The following is a 20,519-nucleotide window of genomic DNA, read 5'->3' on the forward strand; positions in this document are numbered from 1 at the left end:
GGCACTTCTGTTTTTATAGCACATTGCAGCAACAAGGAGATTCAATGTGCCTTACACAAACATCTTGACATAATGACAAAGGGAAAAGATAACACATAAGAAGACAACATTAAGAGTCATTAAAACAGCCAAAAAAGTCTAAAATGTAGATACAAATTAAATGAAAAAGAAATAAAGAAGAACCAGCTAAAACAGAAGCTAGAATATATTTAGGATTGTTTAAATTTTTCATAGTTTGTCGATAGTGAAATAGTGTTTTTTGATGACTTTTGTTCTTCTAACAGATTCCAGGAGCCATCGAGCACGGCCTCACCAGTGACGACATCTTCTGGCTGAAGAAGTCGCCTGGAAAAACGTAAGGCAACCCCTCGCTGCCCACATCACATCAAAAAAAGCATCATTTGTTTCTTCCACTAGCAGAAAATACCTGAAAAATCAAAGCCAGGAAAATTCCTTACCCCTCAGTGCTCTGTTTTAATATGCGTGGGATTACACAATGAGCTACAAGTCAAACAGAGCCCCTAACCTCTGCAGTATTAATGTCTCGCTCTACCCCACCGAGTTACCTCGCTTGTTGACATGACACGGCCCACTGTCACGCACCGTAATCATTCATCGGTGACATGCAGTTTGTTTTTCTCCCTTCCTGTCAGCCTGTCTTCGCCTCATGATTCAGATTAGCAGCGTGCATCCTGACCTTTACAGAACAAGCTCTTTAATCCAGCCTTTTAGCCGCTGTCATCGCCTGGTTAATTGGTCCTTACATGATGTTTCCTCTTGGCACAACAAGCAGACGGTGACTAGTGGTTGTGGTATACCTGGGCTATGGTTGTTGTTTGCTTCTCGGTGAAAGATAAGCGGAAATGATTAATTTGATTTTTAAGCTTCATATGTATCTAGGTTGTCCGTATCTGGGCCTTTGATTTTCTATGAATTTTGTGTTTTTCTCTTGATGATGATAGTTGCTGCCTGAGATATGTTTTTTAAACCAATATTGAGCATTTAATACCATCTTCCTTTTTTTCATAATTTTTGTAACATCAGTGAAGCCATAACTGATTCAAACTTAATATTGGTTTTTACTGTCTCGGAGTATGTTGTTATTAAAGTTGTAGGATACCAAATAGTGTTGCAAGCTCTTGAAAGTAGGGATGCTTGATATTGAATTTTTGCTGATTTCCAATATGCCAATATTTCCAAATTAATTTTTGTCCTATATTGATACCAGCACTGATATATACACAGTTTTTAAAAAAATGTAATATCCAGTGCAAAGAGAGGCTGAGTCATGCAGCTCTGAGAGAGGATTGGTAGAAAGTCTGGTAGATTTATTTAATGTTTTTGTCTTCATTGAAAATGTTCAGGGCTCTCAGTTTGTGGGGCCAAGGTAACTACCTACTGTATACCTGATGTACATTTGTACATTTTTGCTAAAATCTAATGTCAAAATATGATTTATACTACCTGTAAATATCTGCAAAAAAATGCTCATATCTGCCAATACCGATATTTAACTGTTAAGCTAATATCTGCCAATATTAATACCATGCTGATAATGTTGTGCATCCCTACTTATAAGGAAGTGTCCCATTCTCATATCTACCATGTGGCTGCATGCCTACAGATGCATCTAGAAAAATTTGAATATCATGAAAAAAGTCATTTTTTTCCCCTGTGATTTAATTCAAGAATTGAAACTTCCATTTATCCTATATTCATCTCCTACAAAGTGAAATATTTCAAAACTTGTCTTGTTTTAATATTAATAATTACAGCTTAAAGCTCAGGAAAATCATGAATACTCCATCTCAAAATATTAGAATATCACTTAGAATATTAGCTGGAGCTCCTTTTGCACGAATTCCTTCATCGATGTGACATGGCATGGATCTAGTCAGTCTATTGCACTGCTAGGGTGTTATGAAGCCCAGGCTGCTCTGTAAGCAGCCTTCAGCTTGTCTGTATTGTTGAGTCTGATGTCTCACCTAGGGCAGAACGATGTGTGACAATAATCAAATTGCAATTTTTTCCCCCAATGCTGCTATTGTGATTTAAAATGTGATTTTTAGGTTCCTCATCTTATATGTTTTTCAATACATACAAGCATTACATTTCTATATAATACCTACACAATATTATATAGAATATACTAGGGCAAAACAATTTCAAACAAATAGCTGATTTAGATTTTTTGGCTCATATTGCAAATTTAATATCAATTGCTATTTTGAAGGGATGATCATTTATGTCATCTCATTTTAAATAAATAAAACGGAAATTTTTATTCTAAAAACAATTGAATATTTACATGATGTGCATAAAATATTTGCTACAAAAAAGTATTAAACTAGTACTTTGACACATTTGAAGTTTAAGAAATATTGCAATTTTAGTGATTTTTAAATTGCAGCAGGCCCTATTTCGATTTGATCTAATTTGCAATTAATTGCCCAGCCCTGCTCTCATCTTCCTCTTCCTTGTGGATTCTCTGTGGGTTTGGGTCAGACCAGTTGGCTGGTTAATCAAACACAGTAATACCACGGTCAGTAAACCAGTTACTGGTCATTTTGGCTTTACTGTGGTCAGGTGTCAAGTCCTGCTGGAAAAGGAAATCAGAATCTCCATAAATCTTCTCAGCAGATGGAAGCATGATGTGCTCTAAAATCTCCTGGCTGACAGCTTTGTGTCTGGACTTGACAAAGCACAGTGGACCACCAACAGCAGCAGATTACATAGCACCTCAAACCGTCACTGACTGTGGAAACTGGAAACACTGGACTACAAGCACCTTGGATTCAGTGCCTCCATAATCTTCCTCCAGACTCTGGGACCTTAATTTTTCCTCATGAAATTCAAAATTTAACTTTCATCTGAAAACAGGACTTTGGACTGCTGAGCAACAGTCCAATTCTTCTCCTCTTTAGTCCAGGTGAGAAGCTTAGAATGTTGTCTGTGGTTCTGGATTGGCTCAACACTAAGAACACGACACTTGTAGACCATTCCCTGGACCCGTCCATGTGGTGGCTCTTGATCCATTGACTCCAGCCCCAGTCCACTCCTTGTGAAGCACCTCTAAGTTTTTGAATCTACTTTGTTTGACAATCCTCTAAAGGCTGAGCTCATCCCTCCTTTTCAACTTTTTATGAATATACTTTGATACAGCCTGGCCTTTCAGCAGTGACCTTCTGTGGCTTACCCTCCCTGTGGAGGATGTCAGTGATTGTCTTCTGGACATTTGTCAAGTCAGCAGTCTTTCCCATGGTTGTAGTTGTGTGCTCTGAACCAGAGTGAGAGAATGAAGGCTCAGAAAATTAGCCATATATCTTTGAACACAAACTCAGAATAAAGCGACAGTATAATTTTATTCATTCTGAGAGGGAGAGATGTAAAGAGGAGCAAAGAAAAAAAAATCTACAAAAACCAGCACAATTATCATTGTACTTCTAAAATATGTTTCTACCAGCTATTGTATTTGTTGGGTTACTGTTTATCATTCAGGTTTGTGGCCACTTGGTGGCAGTATGAAATCACTAATACTCCACAGATCAACATGAGTGCATCTGTCCATAAACAATTGCCACTGTAGCATTTATCCTTTCAACAAAGTATTATTTGTTTATGAAGCAGAAGTATCTAAAAGAGACACCACTCAAACTCAGGAAGTCTTTTGATGTGAGCGTGAGGTGGTTAGTGGGGTCTCTTTACCCCCCGCAGGCTTTGAGGGGCTACCTTAGGGTTAGCTGTAGCTTCATCTTCCTTTATAAGTGCTCATAACACAGAGTGAGGTCAGAGCTGGAGCTGTTGTGTTGCTGAGCTGTCAGCTGTGCAGGTGAGGTCCGACAGGCTGTTTCTGCAGGCTGGGCTGGTGTTTGTGTGTGGGAAGGAGGGAGAGAGAGGGTCCAGGAGAGTGATGGGTGTCTAATGGGTCATGGAGCATACACGCACCTGAGTGACAGATCTGGCCCCAGGGTCGGAGCCCAGAGTCGGCTGCCATCATCATGCTATCAGGAGAAAGCAGTGAGCGCGTGCCAGCAGGACTGTGATACCAGTCCAGGGATAGGCCAGTGCTTGAATGGGATTGAGGGGTTTGTGGGTCTGTCTTGTGTCGTGTAGCGGAAGAGGACCACACTTCCTGGGAACATCTTTCAGCAGTTGGAAAGCAGCACAGATGGCTCCAGCATAACTTCCCAGCATCTGTAGAGAGCCAAAACATTCACAGAATCTATTTTGCATACTTGGACTGTGTGTCTGTGTAGTACCAGATACCGTGCAACATAATGTCACACTGCAGCCAACACGGTCACGACGGTCCACGCTGCAGCCCTGCTGCACGTAGGCATCTCTGATAACTGGAAGATTATGCATCAAAATAAAAATTGGCCCATGAATAAGTACATTTTCCTAGCAGTTGTTTAAAATCTCTAAAACACAGAAAATAACTGGACTCAAACTCCTGTGTGCCTTGTCAGGGGATTTGTCACAATGGAAAGGGGAAGTAAAGCCAAAGATGTGTTTTGTTTTACATATTCAGCCAATATCATTAATTTAATTAAAGCACTGAAACATCAAACATATGAGCTTTCATAACATAAAACTGCCTCTGAACACTTGGGAAAAAACAAATACATCACAGAGATGGACCAGTGTAGCACAATGTAATCCTTTTTAGGAAAATCTGAAATATCTATTCTCGAGAGGCCTCTTGAAACTCCTGCTGTGTTTAAAAATAGTGTATTAGAAACCAATCAGAAGAAAAACAGTGTAGTCAACTTAAATTAGTTCTACCACTGTTGAGTAGCATTACCTGAATGAATTGCATTGTTGAAGTACTTTTGCATTCACACAAATTAAAACCCTTCGACTACTCGATTCATGTCAGCCGTAAAAACAGCACACAGGATATTTGCAGCCCACAGTCACTCTGCTGCCTGATCACAAAATAACCTAGGTCATAACCCTCACAGCTCTTTATATGCACTCTTTCAGTGCTCTAGACAGAGGCAAACAACATCACACACTGGCTGTGCGTAATACTTCATGCCTCTTTGAACCAGGGAGGCAGCACAGTGACTTAGTAAAACACTACAAAGCAAGCATGGTGTAATGCTGTCCCCTCTGCCATCTCACATAATGCATTATCAGCACAAGCACTGATAAAACTGTGTTAGCTTCTGCAGGCGGAAATTGCCTGTTTTTTAGCAATGGATTACTCATAAGGGGGACTAATAACGGATTACTTGAATTGCAAAACCAGCGCTTTACAGTTAGGGTTGGGATAGTACCTGAAGATTCAGTTCTGTATTTTACAAAACTCAAAAATCCACGACATTTGATCTTATCCATACTGCTATCAAGTCTCATCTGGAGCACAAACAGTCAACGGTTCTTGCAAGGGGGAACGTAAGCACAGAGCGCATCGGCATTGTGCATCAAAACAAAGCAAAATTAACTTGGCCTACCTTTGACTGTCAGCTTGAAGAAAAAAAAAACTCAACCTGCACTGGCAGTAGCATGCACTCAAAACATTGGCTTCAGCAGCTACAGGACTGTTTTCTTCCTTACCTGCTATCATCAGTGCTGTAAAGTGCACCCAAACTTTGTAGAAAATAATTAATCCAAAATATTAATCCAATATTAAGTTCTGTTGTAAAATCAAAGTAGTGAACCTAACTAGTCGATATATTACGATGCATTCAAGATCAGCTCAGTAGAAAGTATAAATAAAGGTATGAAGATGAGGAATATTTTTCTTTATCAGTAAATGATGGAATCATGACCTTTTTAATGTTGTACTCATTTTATACAACTTTGTTTGAAGAAACATTGTCTTTTGTGTTTCCACCAAGTAATAGAAGATGATCAATAATGGCTGTGATAAGGTTTTGGATCAATCAGGAGTTTTGGATCAATCAGAAAAATGGAAAAAGGAGAACATTTTTAAATGTAACAGTAGGCATATTGAAAGGCATTGTGGAGTTTTCTTTTCACAATGCCATGCTTTGCCTTTACCTTTGGGATACTGTGGTGACTAGCATTAAAATTAAAAAGCTAATTTCTGAAGCCGAAGCTGTGGTTAGATAAAAAGTCTACATCACTGATTTTAACCATTTTACAGATTTTTCAGGCTAATGAAAGGACCTTCATAAGCCTTTGCAACATTTCAAAGAATTATTGAAGCAGGACTCACATCAAGGCTTTTTAACAAAACCACCCACATTCAAGGAAGATACAAAGAGTATCAAAATGTTGTATTTGCTGTGGCAGGGCTTTTGAAGAAATGTTCAAGGTTGAAATGATGGAACAACAGCTGATGGCAAACATCCTCCCAGAGGAACATTGTGTTCAGTGAAGCCTTTGCCCGAGCTTCCAGACAGTTTTGTTAAAAAGTTTCTTCATGTTTAATAACTCCATGTCAACTTCGTTACTATGAATGGGAGCCCAGAGTCTCATGGGAAATGACACTTCTAAACTATGCAATCTTGCTTCCCCCCTTGTAAAGTTACATTTATGAGTCAGACTTTCATGTTTGTGATATTTCCTTTATCTTGTCTGGAGGTTTGCCTGAAGCATGGATGAAAATCAAAGTGGGGAACAAATACTGATTAAAGTTGCCCAGTTTATCCCCAGCTGAAACTCTGGAGACACTATAAAAGCTGAACTAGTGTTCCCTACATGTTGAAATCAAACTGTTAAGGAAAATTATAAAAGATAAGATGCCCTAAAGGCCATTAATACACTAATATTCTCCAGCTCCAGGAAAAATATCAAGAAACAAGTCTGAAATTTTCTTAAATTGAAATCTTGAAATGGTTGGCTGCCAATTTTTTCACCGTCTATTAAATTTAACACAGTTGCTTCTCATCCTAGTTATTGATGGACTGATTTATTGATCACCCAGCGAGCCATGGAGCAAAACTGAGCTGTTTGGATTTTTGCACCAACAGTGTCATAACATTAGCCACCAGCAAAGTGAAGGACTATTGGAGAGCAAGCCAAGAGATATGAAAAAATCAGGATTATTCCAACACGTATTGATTTATGAACTACTCCTAAGTCAGAGTGAAAACAAACAAAAAAAAACTCTTTTTATTCTTTTACTCCGATGACCACCCAACAGTTACAGGAGTGTCAGGAAATAGATAATTATAATATAGAACACTGACTTAACAAATACCTAAGCCCTGCTTAAGCCCTCTTTAACTGTTTTACTGTATCTCAAATACTGTAAGTATTGACAGTGGACAAAGCCTCACCTCATGTGTATATTTGCACTAGTTAATCTATAAGTGTAACTTAAATTACTGTGGAAAAAGCATCACCTCATATGTGCGTATGCACTAATTAATCAATTAACTGTAAATTAAATGACTTAAGTAAAATGCCTCACCTTATATACACATTTGCACTAATTAATGAACAAACTGTAACTTAAACCACTGTGGTAAAAGCCTCACCTCATATGCGCGTTTGGACTTATTAATCTATCAACTGTCACTTAAATATCAGTGGTAAAAGCCTATACCCATATGCATATTTGCGCTAGATTATCTAGTAACTGTAAGTTGAATCACTGCAGTAAAAATGCCTCACCTCATATGCATATTGGCACTAATTAATCTATCAACTGTCACTTAAAAATCGGTGGTAAAAGCCTCTCCTCATATGCACATTTGGACCAATTAATCAATTAACCTTAACTTAAATTACTGCAATAAAATGCATCACCTCATATGCATATTTGCAGTAATTAATCCATCAGCTGTAACTTAAACTACTGTGGAGAAAGCTCACCCCCCCTTTGCAAATCCTGCAACCATTCTAACAATGCACATGAATTGTATAAACTAGAAAAAATATAAACAAGAGCTTGTGCATACTCAAATCTTTACTTTTTTTCTCTATTAAACACTGCTTTAATTTCCTGTAACTTTTTGCACTGTTTATGTTCTTCCACAGGCTAAAATGTGTGTTTGCTCTTAAATGTATATACTTTAGGTTAGTTTGTATAAAGGCAAATTTCTGGAAAGGCTTTCAATTTCTCTGTTGATGAATTTTGGTTTTCACTTCTATGTAGAAGTTAATTTATAAATTTTGATTTGGTAAATGTGGGGGCCGGGGTGGTTAATTGTAAGAGTTGTCTCATGTCATGCATCTGTAAGCTGCTACTGGATACCTTGAATTTCCCTAAGGATTTATCAAGTCTCTGTCTGTCTGTCTGGCTATCAATTAATTGCTGTTATTATATTGTAAAGCTACAAATGGATAAGGTTATTTTCGAATTGACTGACATAAAAGCGGAGCAAGTAATGCATAGTGACACTAAAAATGTTTAGGTTAAAAATAGGTTAAAAAGACCATAGAAGATCTGATCCAACATATCTGAGTTGAAAATCAGCACAGATTTCAGACTAGTGTATATTGAAAAGAAGAGAGGTGGGGGGAAAGTAGACAGTGTCTCAGTGATGAAAGTGAAGAATTAAACTAAAGCTCTTTGCCTAATCTTCTTTAAGCCACTTCACAATACGTGCTAAATACAGACATGGAGAAAATGGGCACTGGGGCTTTTAGTGGTTGCTGTGAGTATGGACCGGCAGGATGTGCTGCGGGGGGCCCGAGCTGTCAGGTGGAGCAGACAGATAAGGACGGAGGTAAAAAACAGAGACGGGCCTCATACATTTGGGTGACAGGGATCACTCAGCTGACTGATGTGTGGACTGAGCCCTGAACATGGCACAACCCATCTGCAGGGATTAGACTAAACGCTGGCAATTAGCTCTCCTCAACAGGAGAGCTGTTGAGGAGAGCTGAATTAGAAGTGTGATTCACCTGGACCACACACACATACTCAAAAAAACACACTCTGCTCTTTTAGTGGCTCCGTTTTCTGCATTTTCTTCACACCTCTTCACCTCTGTCGGAGGTTATGAAGTTTTGTAATTCATCACCTCTCCAGTTCTAGGATTTAAAGTAAACATTTTCAACCTGCTTTATTTTGTTTGGCCAAAGTGTGCTTCACAAAGGATGAAATGTATTTTTTTCTTTGTTATTAGTCGGCTTAGGGCTTTTCTTTATTTGTATTTTACAGACTTGTGGTTGGAGCCAGCTGTATCCTTTGTCTGCCAGTGAGCTTGTAACTGGAGACCAATCGTAATCAGAGGAAAGTTATTAACTGCTTATGAAAGATGATTACATTTTTCCAAATCCAGCATAATAGTTACCTTGTCTTATACTGCCGTATGCTGTTTGGCTACATATTTGATGCTTCGGTACTGTTGTTATCATCCTGAACATGGTGTTGCTCAGATGTGGCTCTGGAGTGTGCAGGTTTCCTCACAGGCATCGGCTTGGACACCACAGTGATGGTTCGCAGCATCGCCCTCCGGGGGTTTGACCAGGTATTACTCCCTGTTCCACAGTCTCAGTTAAACTCATCATGACTGTTTTTGCCTTGTTTACAGAAGATAATCTCATTCTTTTTATGCAGCAAATGGCAGGCCTGGTGACAGACTACATGGAGGCTTATGGGACCAACTTTGCATGGAAGTGCGTCCCAAAGAGAGTGGACAAACTGTCCTCAGGGGCCCTGCAGGTGACCTGGACGGACGCCAGCACAGGCGGCGAACAAAAAGACACCTTTGACTCAGTGTTATGGGCTGTTGGTGAGTGTTTGTTTGTTCCTCTGTGTGGTCAAACTTTCAATAATGTGTCATTATGCATAATTTTATATATAAGTTCACTGCAAAAAATTGAAAATAATAGTGTGTTGGTCTAATTTCTTGTCAGAATATTTCAGTACACTTAACTTCAATCAATCATCACCTGACACGCCCAAATAAAAGTCTTATTTCAAGATATTTAACATTGTTAAAAAAAGGCCTGCATTACTTCCAATAAGTAATATAGATAGACACTTAAAATGTAGAATATGCTTGCCTTATTGGATTTTTTAAAATAACAATGGAAGCTTTAGCCAGCATTGTTTAGTCAGAAACTGTCATTTTAGATATGAGCCCTGCTTGCAGGAAAAAACTAATGTTCACGCTACAAGTGTTCCATGTAAAAGCTGTATTTTAGAGCTTTAATTTATGATAAAATCCACTCAGCAAGTGTGTTATGTTAATAGTGCACAGCTGCAGTGCCATTATTAGCTCCGTATCCCCTATTTTTTCTCACACTTGCATGTAAAACCCCCCACCATGTATCCAATCCTGAAATAAACACTAGTTTGACTTTTTTCCACACCACCATTTTTATCATTGTCATTCTGAATAGAGTGCAGTGTCAGCAGATTGCAGAGGAATCAAGGCTGAAAACAAAGTGATAAAGCCTGAGTGATGGGAACAGCCAGGGGAAGTGTTAATCACCCACCGCTGGCTCTCTGGTAGAGAGGCAGGATGGGGCAGGATGCACTCAGGCACAGGGTCACCACGTTCCCCCCTTTGTTCTCTCTCTCTGGGCCTTCCTGCTCATGCCAGCCCTGCGGAAACAAACCCCGCATCTGTCACTGCCAGCCCTGCCCGCAGCCCTTTGCGTGCTAATACCAGTAGCCCTCCTCATCCTCTTTCTCATCTATTCTACCATTTCAGTTACTCTTATTCAGCAGTTTGAATAGAAATAAAGGGGAAATGCGTCAGGATAGCTGCAGTTGGTGTATTTTTGTTGAGCAAATTCAGAGACAGCACAATGCTTCAAAAAATCAGGCTTTTCCAGAGTTGACGACACCTTACTGTCAGCTGTTGTCTAGTGTTGTAGGACGAGGAGGCTCGAGTCTGTCCTCTTTTGCTCCATGTGTTTGACAGTGATGAGGATGTGCGTGACCCAGCAGCTGAGCTTACGTTTGTTTTTCCCTCCTGTGGCTCAATTCCCACATCATGCCAGCGTGGGATTGCTGGTGACAGTGATAATTTCATTGAGTGCACTTATGAATGGATTTTCAGACATGCATGAGATGCTGCATTGCTTTTGTTTCCCTTATTCTTTAGAGACTGAGCTCTTAACCAGAAGCTTTCTTGATAGTTTAGACCAAAAAGTTCAGCATCCAATACATTTTTGTTTCAGTTCTATAGTAAACTAGAAGAGCACTTGGAGAACACAGACCTCCGCCATTAGCCTTATCTCCCAATAGTAAAGAATCCTTAAAAAAATTCCTGGATCCAGATGGTGATCCGGATCAGTGCCACAATCTAATAAGTTCTTCCTTATGCCATTTCTGACATTTCCTGAAAATTTAATCAAAATCCGTCCATAACTTTTTGAGTTATGTTGCTAACAAACAAACAAACAAACAAACTAACAAACCCTGCCGATCACATAACCTCCTTGGCGGAGGTAACAAATTTGGGGAGAATTCAGTTTTGTCAACCTAAGCAGACCATTTTTACATTATTTGTTAGTTTGTAGTTGTTTTTAGTTTGTCCAGTTTACTCACCATAACTCTTATGTTTCTTTGCCATGTATGTTTGCATGTCATTAGCCTTTTGCACCAGCTATATGTAAGTTTTAGCTGAAAATATGATGTGAAGGCTGTACAAAACTCCACATTGAAACTAGTTGCAAGTGACGCTTTCTGCCTTGTTAAATGCTGTTGCCCTTTTATACGAAGGTAAAACATTTCTAAGAATGCATGATATTGGATTTTTGCCGTTACTGATATTCAAATATAGTTAAGACTAAAATCTTCAGTCCTTATAAAAAGCAATTTAAAGTTTGGGGGTGAACAGATTAACACATTTCAGTCCTTACTTTAAAGTGTAAGGAATAACGATCAATAAAGAGACTTAGGCCTGACATAGGCATGTTGGTCAAGCCTAAAACTTGTTTGCATGCACAGCCAATATTTACAGATTTTTACAGCCAAAATGTCAGTTGTATATTTCAACAGAAACGCTGTCGCCTCCAGATACGTGAGTCACAGCACCTATATGACATCAGCGTTAAAACTAAACTTCTTTCCCCGGCGCAGCATTTTGCTCCCATTTTTTTCTTTGTAAAAAGTGGAAAGCATCAGAATCAAGTCAATAAATGGCCTGTCATGACTCACCTTAGAGATGAACACAAGTGCTTAGCAGCGAGATTAGTTGCAAAGGCAATAACTGTCTCCTGTCACCTCAAAAACCACTGTATCAACATAGTGCCAGTGCATTTACTCCTCTAAGCTGCATGTAGATATGTAGATACAAAGAGGGATGTTGCTGGCATCAAAAAGGGGATTTTCAAAACATCCATGGGGGCAGGATGAACTTCTTTGCCAGCTTAAAGCCCAGGTCAGACCAGAGATTCACAACAAGTCGAGTTGAAACCTGAAAATGCTCACAACTTTCCACTCTGCGATGTTCTAAACACCTCCCAGCTCACACTGCTGCGATTGAAGGAGACGATGCATCGCTTCCATGGCAATGACTCTTGCAGTGGCTCACTTTAACGAGTGACTGTGAGATGTTTTTGTTGTCATGATCATGTCTAACATTTATATCATATCATCATCTTTGGTCTTAACTTGGCCTTAAACATAAACGATCTTTGTTCAGGTTTTGGCCTGAGTGGTTGCCATGGTAACTTTTTTCCTCTTGGCAGGTTTGTAAACCAGCTATGTGCATACCACCACCTGTATCAGACAGAATACATAAAAAATCAGAAACATATCTGACTTGAAACCACATATGAAAGTGGCCTGAGTCTGATACAAAACAGCCAGATTCAATGTGACTTGTGCTGTATACACTGTTAAAGAAAAAAGTGATATGAATCACATATGATAAAAAAAAAATCAGATTTAGGTCACTTTAAACTGCAGTGTGAACGTAGCCTAGTCTCTCTGCTTGGCTCTGAGAGAGAAATGTACACACAGACATACAGTCTGATAGGAAGTTTGAGATTTAATATAAGATGCAGTATAAGTGTAAGTTGAACACAAGATAATCTGAAATAACATTATACAGAACAGTACAGTGTAACAGCACTATACTGTATATAATATAGCTCTATTTTCTGTTGACTCCCATTTATAGCCATTTGGGTGGGAATTTCTCTCTCTGAGCCTTTGAACTAAAGATTAGATCATCTGTTTTGCAGTGTAACACCAGCAGTAATACCTCTGTGTTGGTGCTACTAGCTTAAACCCTGCTCAGACCCAGCTATATCTGTGACATCTTTTGTTCCCATCCAGTTCAGTGAGAACCAGTCACAGTGTGGCCTCCGCTCTTTGATGTGTGCGTGCAGGAGTTATGAGTACAAGGCCACTTCCCTTTACTGTGACCTTACACTAGGGGCCAGGCAGGGTCCAAGGCCTCTGCGGAGTTATTAAAGGCCAGAGGGGACCGGGGGGACAGTATCACCACCGTCTGCCACATCCTTCTCCATGGTCCTGCCTGCCTCCACCTTTCCCTTGCTCCTTCCTGGCCTCATGGCCGCTCCCCTGTCCAGGTGTGCTCACAGAACAAACCAGGAAACAGAACATTTCCACACTTCCTGTCTGCATGCAGACAGTGGGAACATTAGTTTTCCTCTTTACTGTGCTTTTCAGTCCTCAAGGATGTCATTTTAAAACTTTTCCCATTTTTATACAGAGCACCAGTTTTAATTTTTTAAGTTCCTGATGGCACCCCTGATTGTTGCACTCATATCTTTGGGTTTTCTACATCTAGTGTAGCTTGAAGAGACCAGAGACATTTACTCTCATTTCTTTTATGAAAATACCCTGTGTTGATGACCATGACTTTCAGTAAGACAGAACAAAGCAAACATACTGGCTGAAGTGCTATCAAAAATGGCCCTTTCATGTTGAGTACACATGCTCATATAATCAGAAGCATGGAGAAGCATGAGTTTTTAAGTTACGGTTTGTAATGGAGGAAATACAAACCCCATTTCCAAAAAAGGTGATATAGGAGCTTGTTTACTGCTTTGTTGTATCACATTGTCTTCTGACAATACTCTGTAAATGTCTGGGGACTGAAGACACAAATTGCTAAAGTACTGAAATTGGAAGTCTTTCCTATTCTTGTTAGATGTACTTCTCAAGTTTTTCAACAGGGTAGGGTTCCATTGTCACGTTTGGAGCTTCCAAATTCTTCTTAAATTTTCAATTGACAAGAAGTTTAGACCGCATGCAGGCAAGTCTAGAGTTTTATTGTGAAGCCATGCTGTTGTATCTCATGCAGAATGTTATTATCATTATCAGTATATATAGTTTTCTGCAAAATATTAGTCACAGACGGCTTTTAACTTCTCAGTTTCCAAGGCCTATTTATTGTTTTTCTTCACATTTGATTTGTCATTTCTCTTAATTTGGCAGTATATATAACATTAACACTCAAATGATAGCATTCACACTCAACTAATCTCCCTGCAAAAGAAAGAGCTGTTAAAGTAGATCTTGAGTTGCTTGACATTGCTGAGTTCCCATCGTTGTATTTTACGCCTCATACTTGGCCATTCATTTTCTAAGGAAGACAGGTCTGGAATGCATGCAGGCCAGTCAAGTAGCTACACTCTTACTGTGAAGCCATGCTGTTGGACCCCATGCATAATGTGCTTGCCATTGTCTCACTGGAACAAGCAGGGACGTATCTGAAAAGAATGTCATCTAGCATGTGTTACTCCAAAACCTGTATGTTCCTCTCAGAATTAATAGTGCCTTCACAGATTTGCAAGTAGTGCATGCCATGGGCACTATTACACATCCACACTATCACAGATGCTAGCTTTTCACCTTTGCATTGATATCAACCTGTATGGTTTATATCCTCTCTAGCCAGAGGACTCCATAGCTATTATTTCCAAAAGCAATTTGAAATGTGGGCTCTTCAGACCACAGCCCATTTTTCCACTTGAGGTCGATACAACTCAGATGAGGTGGATGTTGTTGATATATGGCTTCTGTTTTGCATTGTGGTCTTAACTTGCATTTGGCATTGCAGTGACATAATGTGTATGTTTGCCCATGCAGTCTTTCATAAAGTGGAGAACTTCGTACCACCCTGTTAATGACTGGGCTTTGCAGGAGTGCTCCTATTATACCCGATCATGGTACTGTAATCTGATACCAACTAACGTACTTACCTGTAGATTTTGTTTATTTATTCTACTGTAGCGCCTCCTACTGTAAAAAACAGTGTCACCTCTTACATAAAGTCTTCCATTTTCATTGAATTTTATATGATTAGAAATATCAGTTCTTCATATCTGCATATTAGTGCCTTGTTTTGTCATACTGCAACCTAGTGTAAACAGCAAGTACTACCTCATATACAATGTGCAATGTGCTTGTTATTTTTGATTTAATGGCAGTCCTGGAGGATTTATTTGGCCTCTCTGCTGTGCTGCAGAACACTGTATGGGTTACAAACACCTCACTCTTGCAGTTGCCATACATCCCGAGATGCACCAGGGTGCAAGGGCCCTTTTAGTGCTCCTTGTGGCCCTACTTTATTCATTTATGTGCATCCCACAACTTTCCCATCCTCTCTTCCCCCATCCCAACTTTTTTGGAACATGTTGCAGGCATCTGATTTAGAATGTGTGTGTTTTTCCAAATTAAATATCCTAATCATTAATTAATTTCTAATCACTTTGGACATTATGTATCTTGTCTCTGTTCTTTATTCAAAAAGTTGGAAAGGGCAAATCACCGTATTCTGTTTGTATCTAAATTTTACCCAGTGTCCTAACCTTTTTGGGAATTAAAATTTGCACAAATTGTGAACTCCAGGGGTGTGATTCTTTCAGTGCATCACAATTCAATATGATTTTGATCTTTGGGAGGGGACATGATTCAAGTCAAAATAGATTTTAAATCAAACCAAATCCTAAATCATGATACCATTTCCTTAGTCCCTGATGAAAAGTCGGCCACACTGCAAACATTAGCTAACTGTCAAAGTCATCAATGATGGAATCATGGTGATACTAAAGCACATCAAATTGTCTTCCTTTTTTTTTCTTTTTTCTTTAATTTGCAAAAACAGTGTTAAATAATGCAAATGTAAGACAATGTGCATGGTAACAGTGTTTGAGGACAGCAAAGACATGAGCTGGGCAGTAATTAACCAAGAAAGGATGTGATAAAATAGAAATAAAATAGATAAACATGAAAAGACTGGGAAGATAAATCAGAAGGAGAGTCTCTGGATGTGTTGTGCATGTCCATATTGTGGTTTTGGTAATGTGTGAGAGTTCCAGGCCTATTTATATCCTATTTTGTCTGGCAAAACAACAGCAGAAGGCCTCCCGTCCTCAAGAGGGTACTTACTAGGATTATAGTTTTGGTGTATTTTTATTACCTATTCTCCTGCTCCCTCCTGAGCATTTAGTCCAAACATTTACCCTCAAATAGTCTTTAGGATTCATATTATAAAGAGCTCCCATTATGTTTCCCATTGCCTTGTCACATTATATTATGTGTGTGCACTACAAAGCCTGTATGAGCTCTTATTCTACATTATCATTGTACAATCTTTTTCATTTGCTGTTTATAGAAATCATTTTTGACATCCTGTATGATCTATTCCCCAAAGAAAACAGACCTCCCTTACATTTCTTTGCCTTTTGTCTTTGTTCATTTGATTGATCAGATAAGCATTCAGCTCTCATTTCCAACGGAGGAGGCGCGTTGTGGCTAATTAGCCTAGCACTCTGGAAGCTTCCTCTTAATGTCACAACAGGCTTTGTTCAGATTGGCCTATATATCGGGCCACTTTGTGTGTGTGATTGTTGGTCCAGACTTCAACCAAATCTCTTATCATTCCTGGCTGTTGTTGTGTCGTCGCTGTACAATGGAGCCGTGCTCACTGCCTCAGCAGATCAGTGACTGGAGTGGCAGACAGGAAGGCAGATATGGAAAGGAAAAGTCTTTCCTTACCAGTTAGATTGTACTGATATGGCGTTTTTAGGCCTAGACTTATATTTTTGTTGTAATTGATGCTGAAATTGAGTGTTTTTAAAGCAGAAAATATAAAACTAACGGTATCCCAGCTGCAGAAATGTATTACTTGCTATATAAAGCCTCAAAAAGATACACATCGGCAGGAAGAGTAGGGCTGACTACCCCAGGCCCAGATGGTGGTAGGAGCCTTTATTGGGCTTGGATTTTCTTTTAGGGATGCACAATTTATATACATGAAATTGATATCATTAAATATTAGCTCGATAATAGTAGTAGTCTGTAAAAAAGGGCCATATGTTTAAAAAAAGTTGTGATATTTTAGGCTCAACCAACAGACCTATGGCGTCTGAAGTCTTTTTTCTGTGTTTCCTCGTTTCTTTAACTTAGAGGAGTGTTTTAAGGACTGGAATTTGTGTCTTTTTTCATCCTAAACTTTAAAGTGTGCTTTAAGAACTCAGGTTTTTGGGTATGAACTATATTAATATATCAGTGTTGGCTAAAATAAATTTGTTAATGCATATCTGCAACAATCCAATATCATGCATCCCTATTTTTTCCTTCTCTATGGCATATCTTGGTTAATTGGTTGAATAATTAACATAATTTGAACTCTTTCCTGACTTTAATCATCCCAACAAAGCCAACAGAAAGCTGCATGTATTCAGTAGTTTAATTTTTGAGGGTTTTAGGCATAATTTAATTCAGTATAATATGTATTTGTATACTTCTGTATAACAGTAAGATACACTGTATGGACAAAACTATTCGGCTGCCTGACCAACCAACAGCGGACTGTAATGATATTGTATATAAATACATGTACTATCATATAGAGTTTGCCTCCCTTTTGCAGCTATAACAGCTTCCACTCTTCTTGGAAGGCTGTCTGCAAGATTTTGGAGTTTTTCTGTGGGAATTTATGCCCATTCATTCTGTAGCGAGGTCAGGCACTGATGTTGGCCTGGCACACAATCTACATTCCAGTTCATCTCAGAGGTATTAGAGGGGCTGGGGTCAGGGCTCTATGCCTGTCGTTATAGTCCTTGCTTTTTGCACTGGTGCACTGTCATGTTGAAGTAGACAAGGGCCTTCCCCAAACTTGTTGCCACAAACATTTTATCCACAATGTCTTGGTATGCTTTAGCATTAAGATTGCCCTTCCCTGGATATAAGGGGCCTAGCCTAAATCCTGAAAAACAGCCCCATACAATTATCCCTCCTCCACCAAACTTGCATCATCCACCAATCACAGACTCACCAATTAGACTGCCAAGCAGAGAAACATGATTTGTCACTCCAGAGAACATGTTTCCACTCTCACTGTGCTTTACACTGCTCCATTGGACTTGGTGATGTGAGGCTTGCATACAGCAGCTCGGCCATGGAAACTCATTCCATGAAGCTCTGGCTGCAGAGGTTTTTTGCTAACATTAACGCGAGTGGAAGTTCAGAACTCTTCAGCTATGGAATCAGCAGAGCATTGGTGACTTTTACACACCATGGGCCTTTGCAGTCATTCCTCTTCTTCTTTTTCAGTTTTACGGCGGCTCATTTTGTATCACAGATGTTTGTAAATGGAGACTGCATGGCTAGGTACTTGATTTTATACAACTGTGACAACAGGTCTGATAGAAATACCTCAATAATGAACAGGTTTGGCCAAATACTTTTGTCCAAATAGTGTATCATCAAATCTTAAATGTTAGGGGCTTTCATGGTTGTCTCAAAAACTGCTGATTTAGTTTAAGTATAGGTTGGCTGTGTTTATATGGATAGTTGACACAATAATAGATGTGAATATTTGAATTTATCATAAATTCACAGGTAGATTCCCTCAGCAGTAAAGTCCTTTTAGCTAAATTCCAAAAGGTCTGGTTTGAGCAGATTACTCCAGTTATGTGTAAATACTGAACAAGAAAATATTTGGCATTTAGCTTTTGGGAATTGGTAACTGCTTACCTTCCCCTCTCTGACTTCTCCGTGCTCTCCATCGTCCCTAACCACCCATACGTCCAGCACTACATAGGTCCCCATGTCCCCCCCACCCCCCACCCCGGTCTGAGAGGAGGAGGAGGGGGGTGCTTGTTCTTTGGCTCCAGCCAGGAAAAAGGGTCTCAGGGGTTTGTTGTTTTTGCTGTCCGATAGCATCTACATGGGTAGCTCAGAGCTCGGTGTTTATTATGCTAACCAGGCAGGTTGTGAGGAACTTTGTGGAGGAAGAGGGGGGCGAGTGGTCCGTGGTCCATCACCATAGAGACTCAGCGTCGACAGCATCAGTCAGCCGTCCCCCAGGAAGTGGCAGGAATCACACCTTTGGGTGTCCTGGGGGTTGATGAGAAGCTGAGTCCTCATTGCTCATCAGTTTCTTTCTCTTCTTTGCTTCACTGAGCAGATGTTGTTCATTAGCATAGGTTAGCATGCTAACTTGCTAAAATAAGCTACCCACCGTAGCAAGACTAAGCAAGGGAACTTTTTCAAAATGCACTGATTGGAATATTTGGAATACAAATTTTCACCCACTTATGATCAGTGTATAATTATAGCAAAGGAAGAGCTTAATGCAGTAATGTGTAAAAGGCACATTGAACTCTCTTTACAGAATAAGTTGTTGCTCCAGTGTTTATTGGATAAGGTTGACTGTGTAGCATATGCCTTGAATTCTCCACAGAATCTGTTCCTAACATCGTACAGAGAGCTTTTCTCCTCTCCCACACCTCTGCCTCCCTAAGCTGTAATGTAATATTCTCCTTGTGTTGTTTCCTTCCCCCGACCTCAGGCAGAGCCCCTGAAACCAAAGCCTTGGGTCTGGACAAGCTTGGCGTGCAACTCAACAAGGAGACGGGGAAAATAATTGTGGGCGCCAACGAATCCACCTCAGTGCCAAATATTTATGCTTTTGGTGACATCGGAGAGGTAGGCATTAACAGACACCATCTCACACAGATAAATAGATAGTTAAAGGTGGGAAACATCAAATAAAAGTGCATATTTAGACAGTAAAAATCAACACTGAGCTAAAGTCCACACCCATCACTGTTACTGTAAAGGAGTTTTATAGTTTGAGCAGCTGGCCCTGAGGTTTGTAGTGCTTTAAGAGGTAAATAAAAGTAAACGTAAGCACATCTACACCCAAAACGATCAATAGTGTAATGACAGACAAAAATCTACATCTACAGGCCAATTACTGATAATGTGAGTAACTGAGCAAAATCTTACTCTGGTCATACTAACACATTATAAAGAAATGTACTGGGTAATAAAAAGCCCCTGATCTCTATCTCTTGTTAATTGTTCTGATGTTTTTTTTTAATGGGAAGAAAGAAAACCCTTTCTTTCATTTCAATATGCATTTCAGATCGGCTGAAAATGACATAAAAGCATAATCAGTTTTACAAAAATATGGAAATAAAATCACTGAAATATTTTAAGGAAAAATACAAAAACATTACATTGAGGGCTAAGAGGAAGTACTCTGATTAAAATAAACCATTTTAATTTTTTAATTAACATAAAATGAGATGAAGGAAGGAGTACAGTTGCTGTAAAATTCGGTATAAAGCTAAACTTATACTTTTTTTTGGTTTTTTTTTCATCTTCCTGCTTCCTGCTATATGCTGGGGCGAATTATATACCAGTA

The 20,519-nt window shown here is 39.4% G+C and overlaps 1 protein-coding gene across 1 annotated transcript in view; it reads left to right on the forward strand.

The window, feature by feature from the left end:
• Nucleotides 1-20,519, forward strand: part of txnrd2.2 (thioredoxin reductase 2, tandem duplicate 2) — a 38,055-nt gene that overhangs the window by 7,835 nt on the left and 9,701 nt on the right. Inside the window, exons 8-12 of the mRNA XM_041787689.1 lie at nucleotides 285-355; nucleotides 9,086-9,105; nucleotides 9,304-9,395; nucleotides 9,485-9,659; nucleotides 19,659-19,795. Of these exons, the coding sequence (XP_041643623.1) occupies nucleotides 285-355; nucleotides 9,086-9,105; nucleotides 9,304-9,395; nucleotides 9,485-9,659; nucleotides 19,659-19,795 (495 nt within the window). The remainder of the gene's footprint in view (nucleotides 1-284; nucleotides 356-9,085; nucleotides 9,106-9,303; nucleotides 9,396-9,484; nucleotides 9,660-19,658; nucleotides 19,796-20,519) is intronic.

This window comes from Cheilinus undulatus, linkage group 5 (genome assembly GCF_018320785.1).
Source record: "Cheilinus undulatus linkage group 5, ASM1832078v1, whole genome shotgun sequence".
Classification (NCBI taxonomy): domain Eukaryota; kingdom Metazoa; phylum Chordata; class Actinopteri; order Labriformes; family Labridae; genus Cheilinus; species Cheilinus undulatus.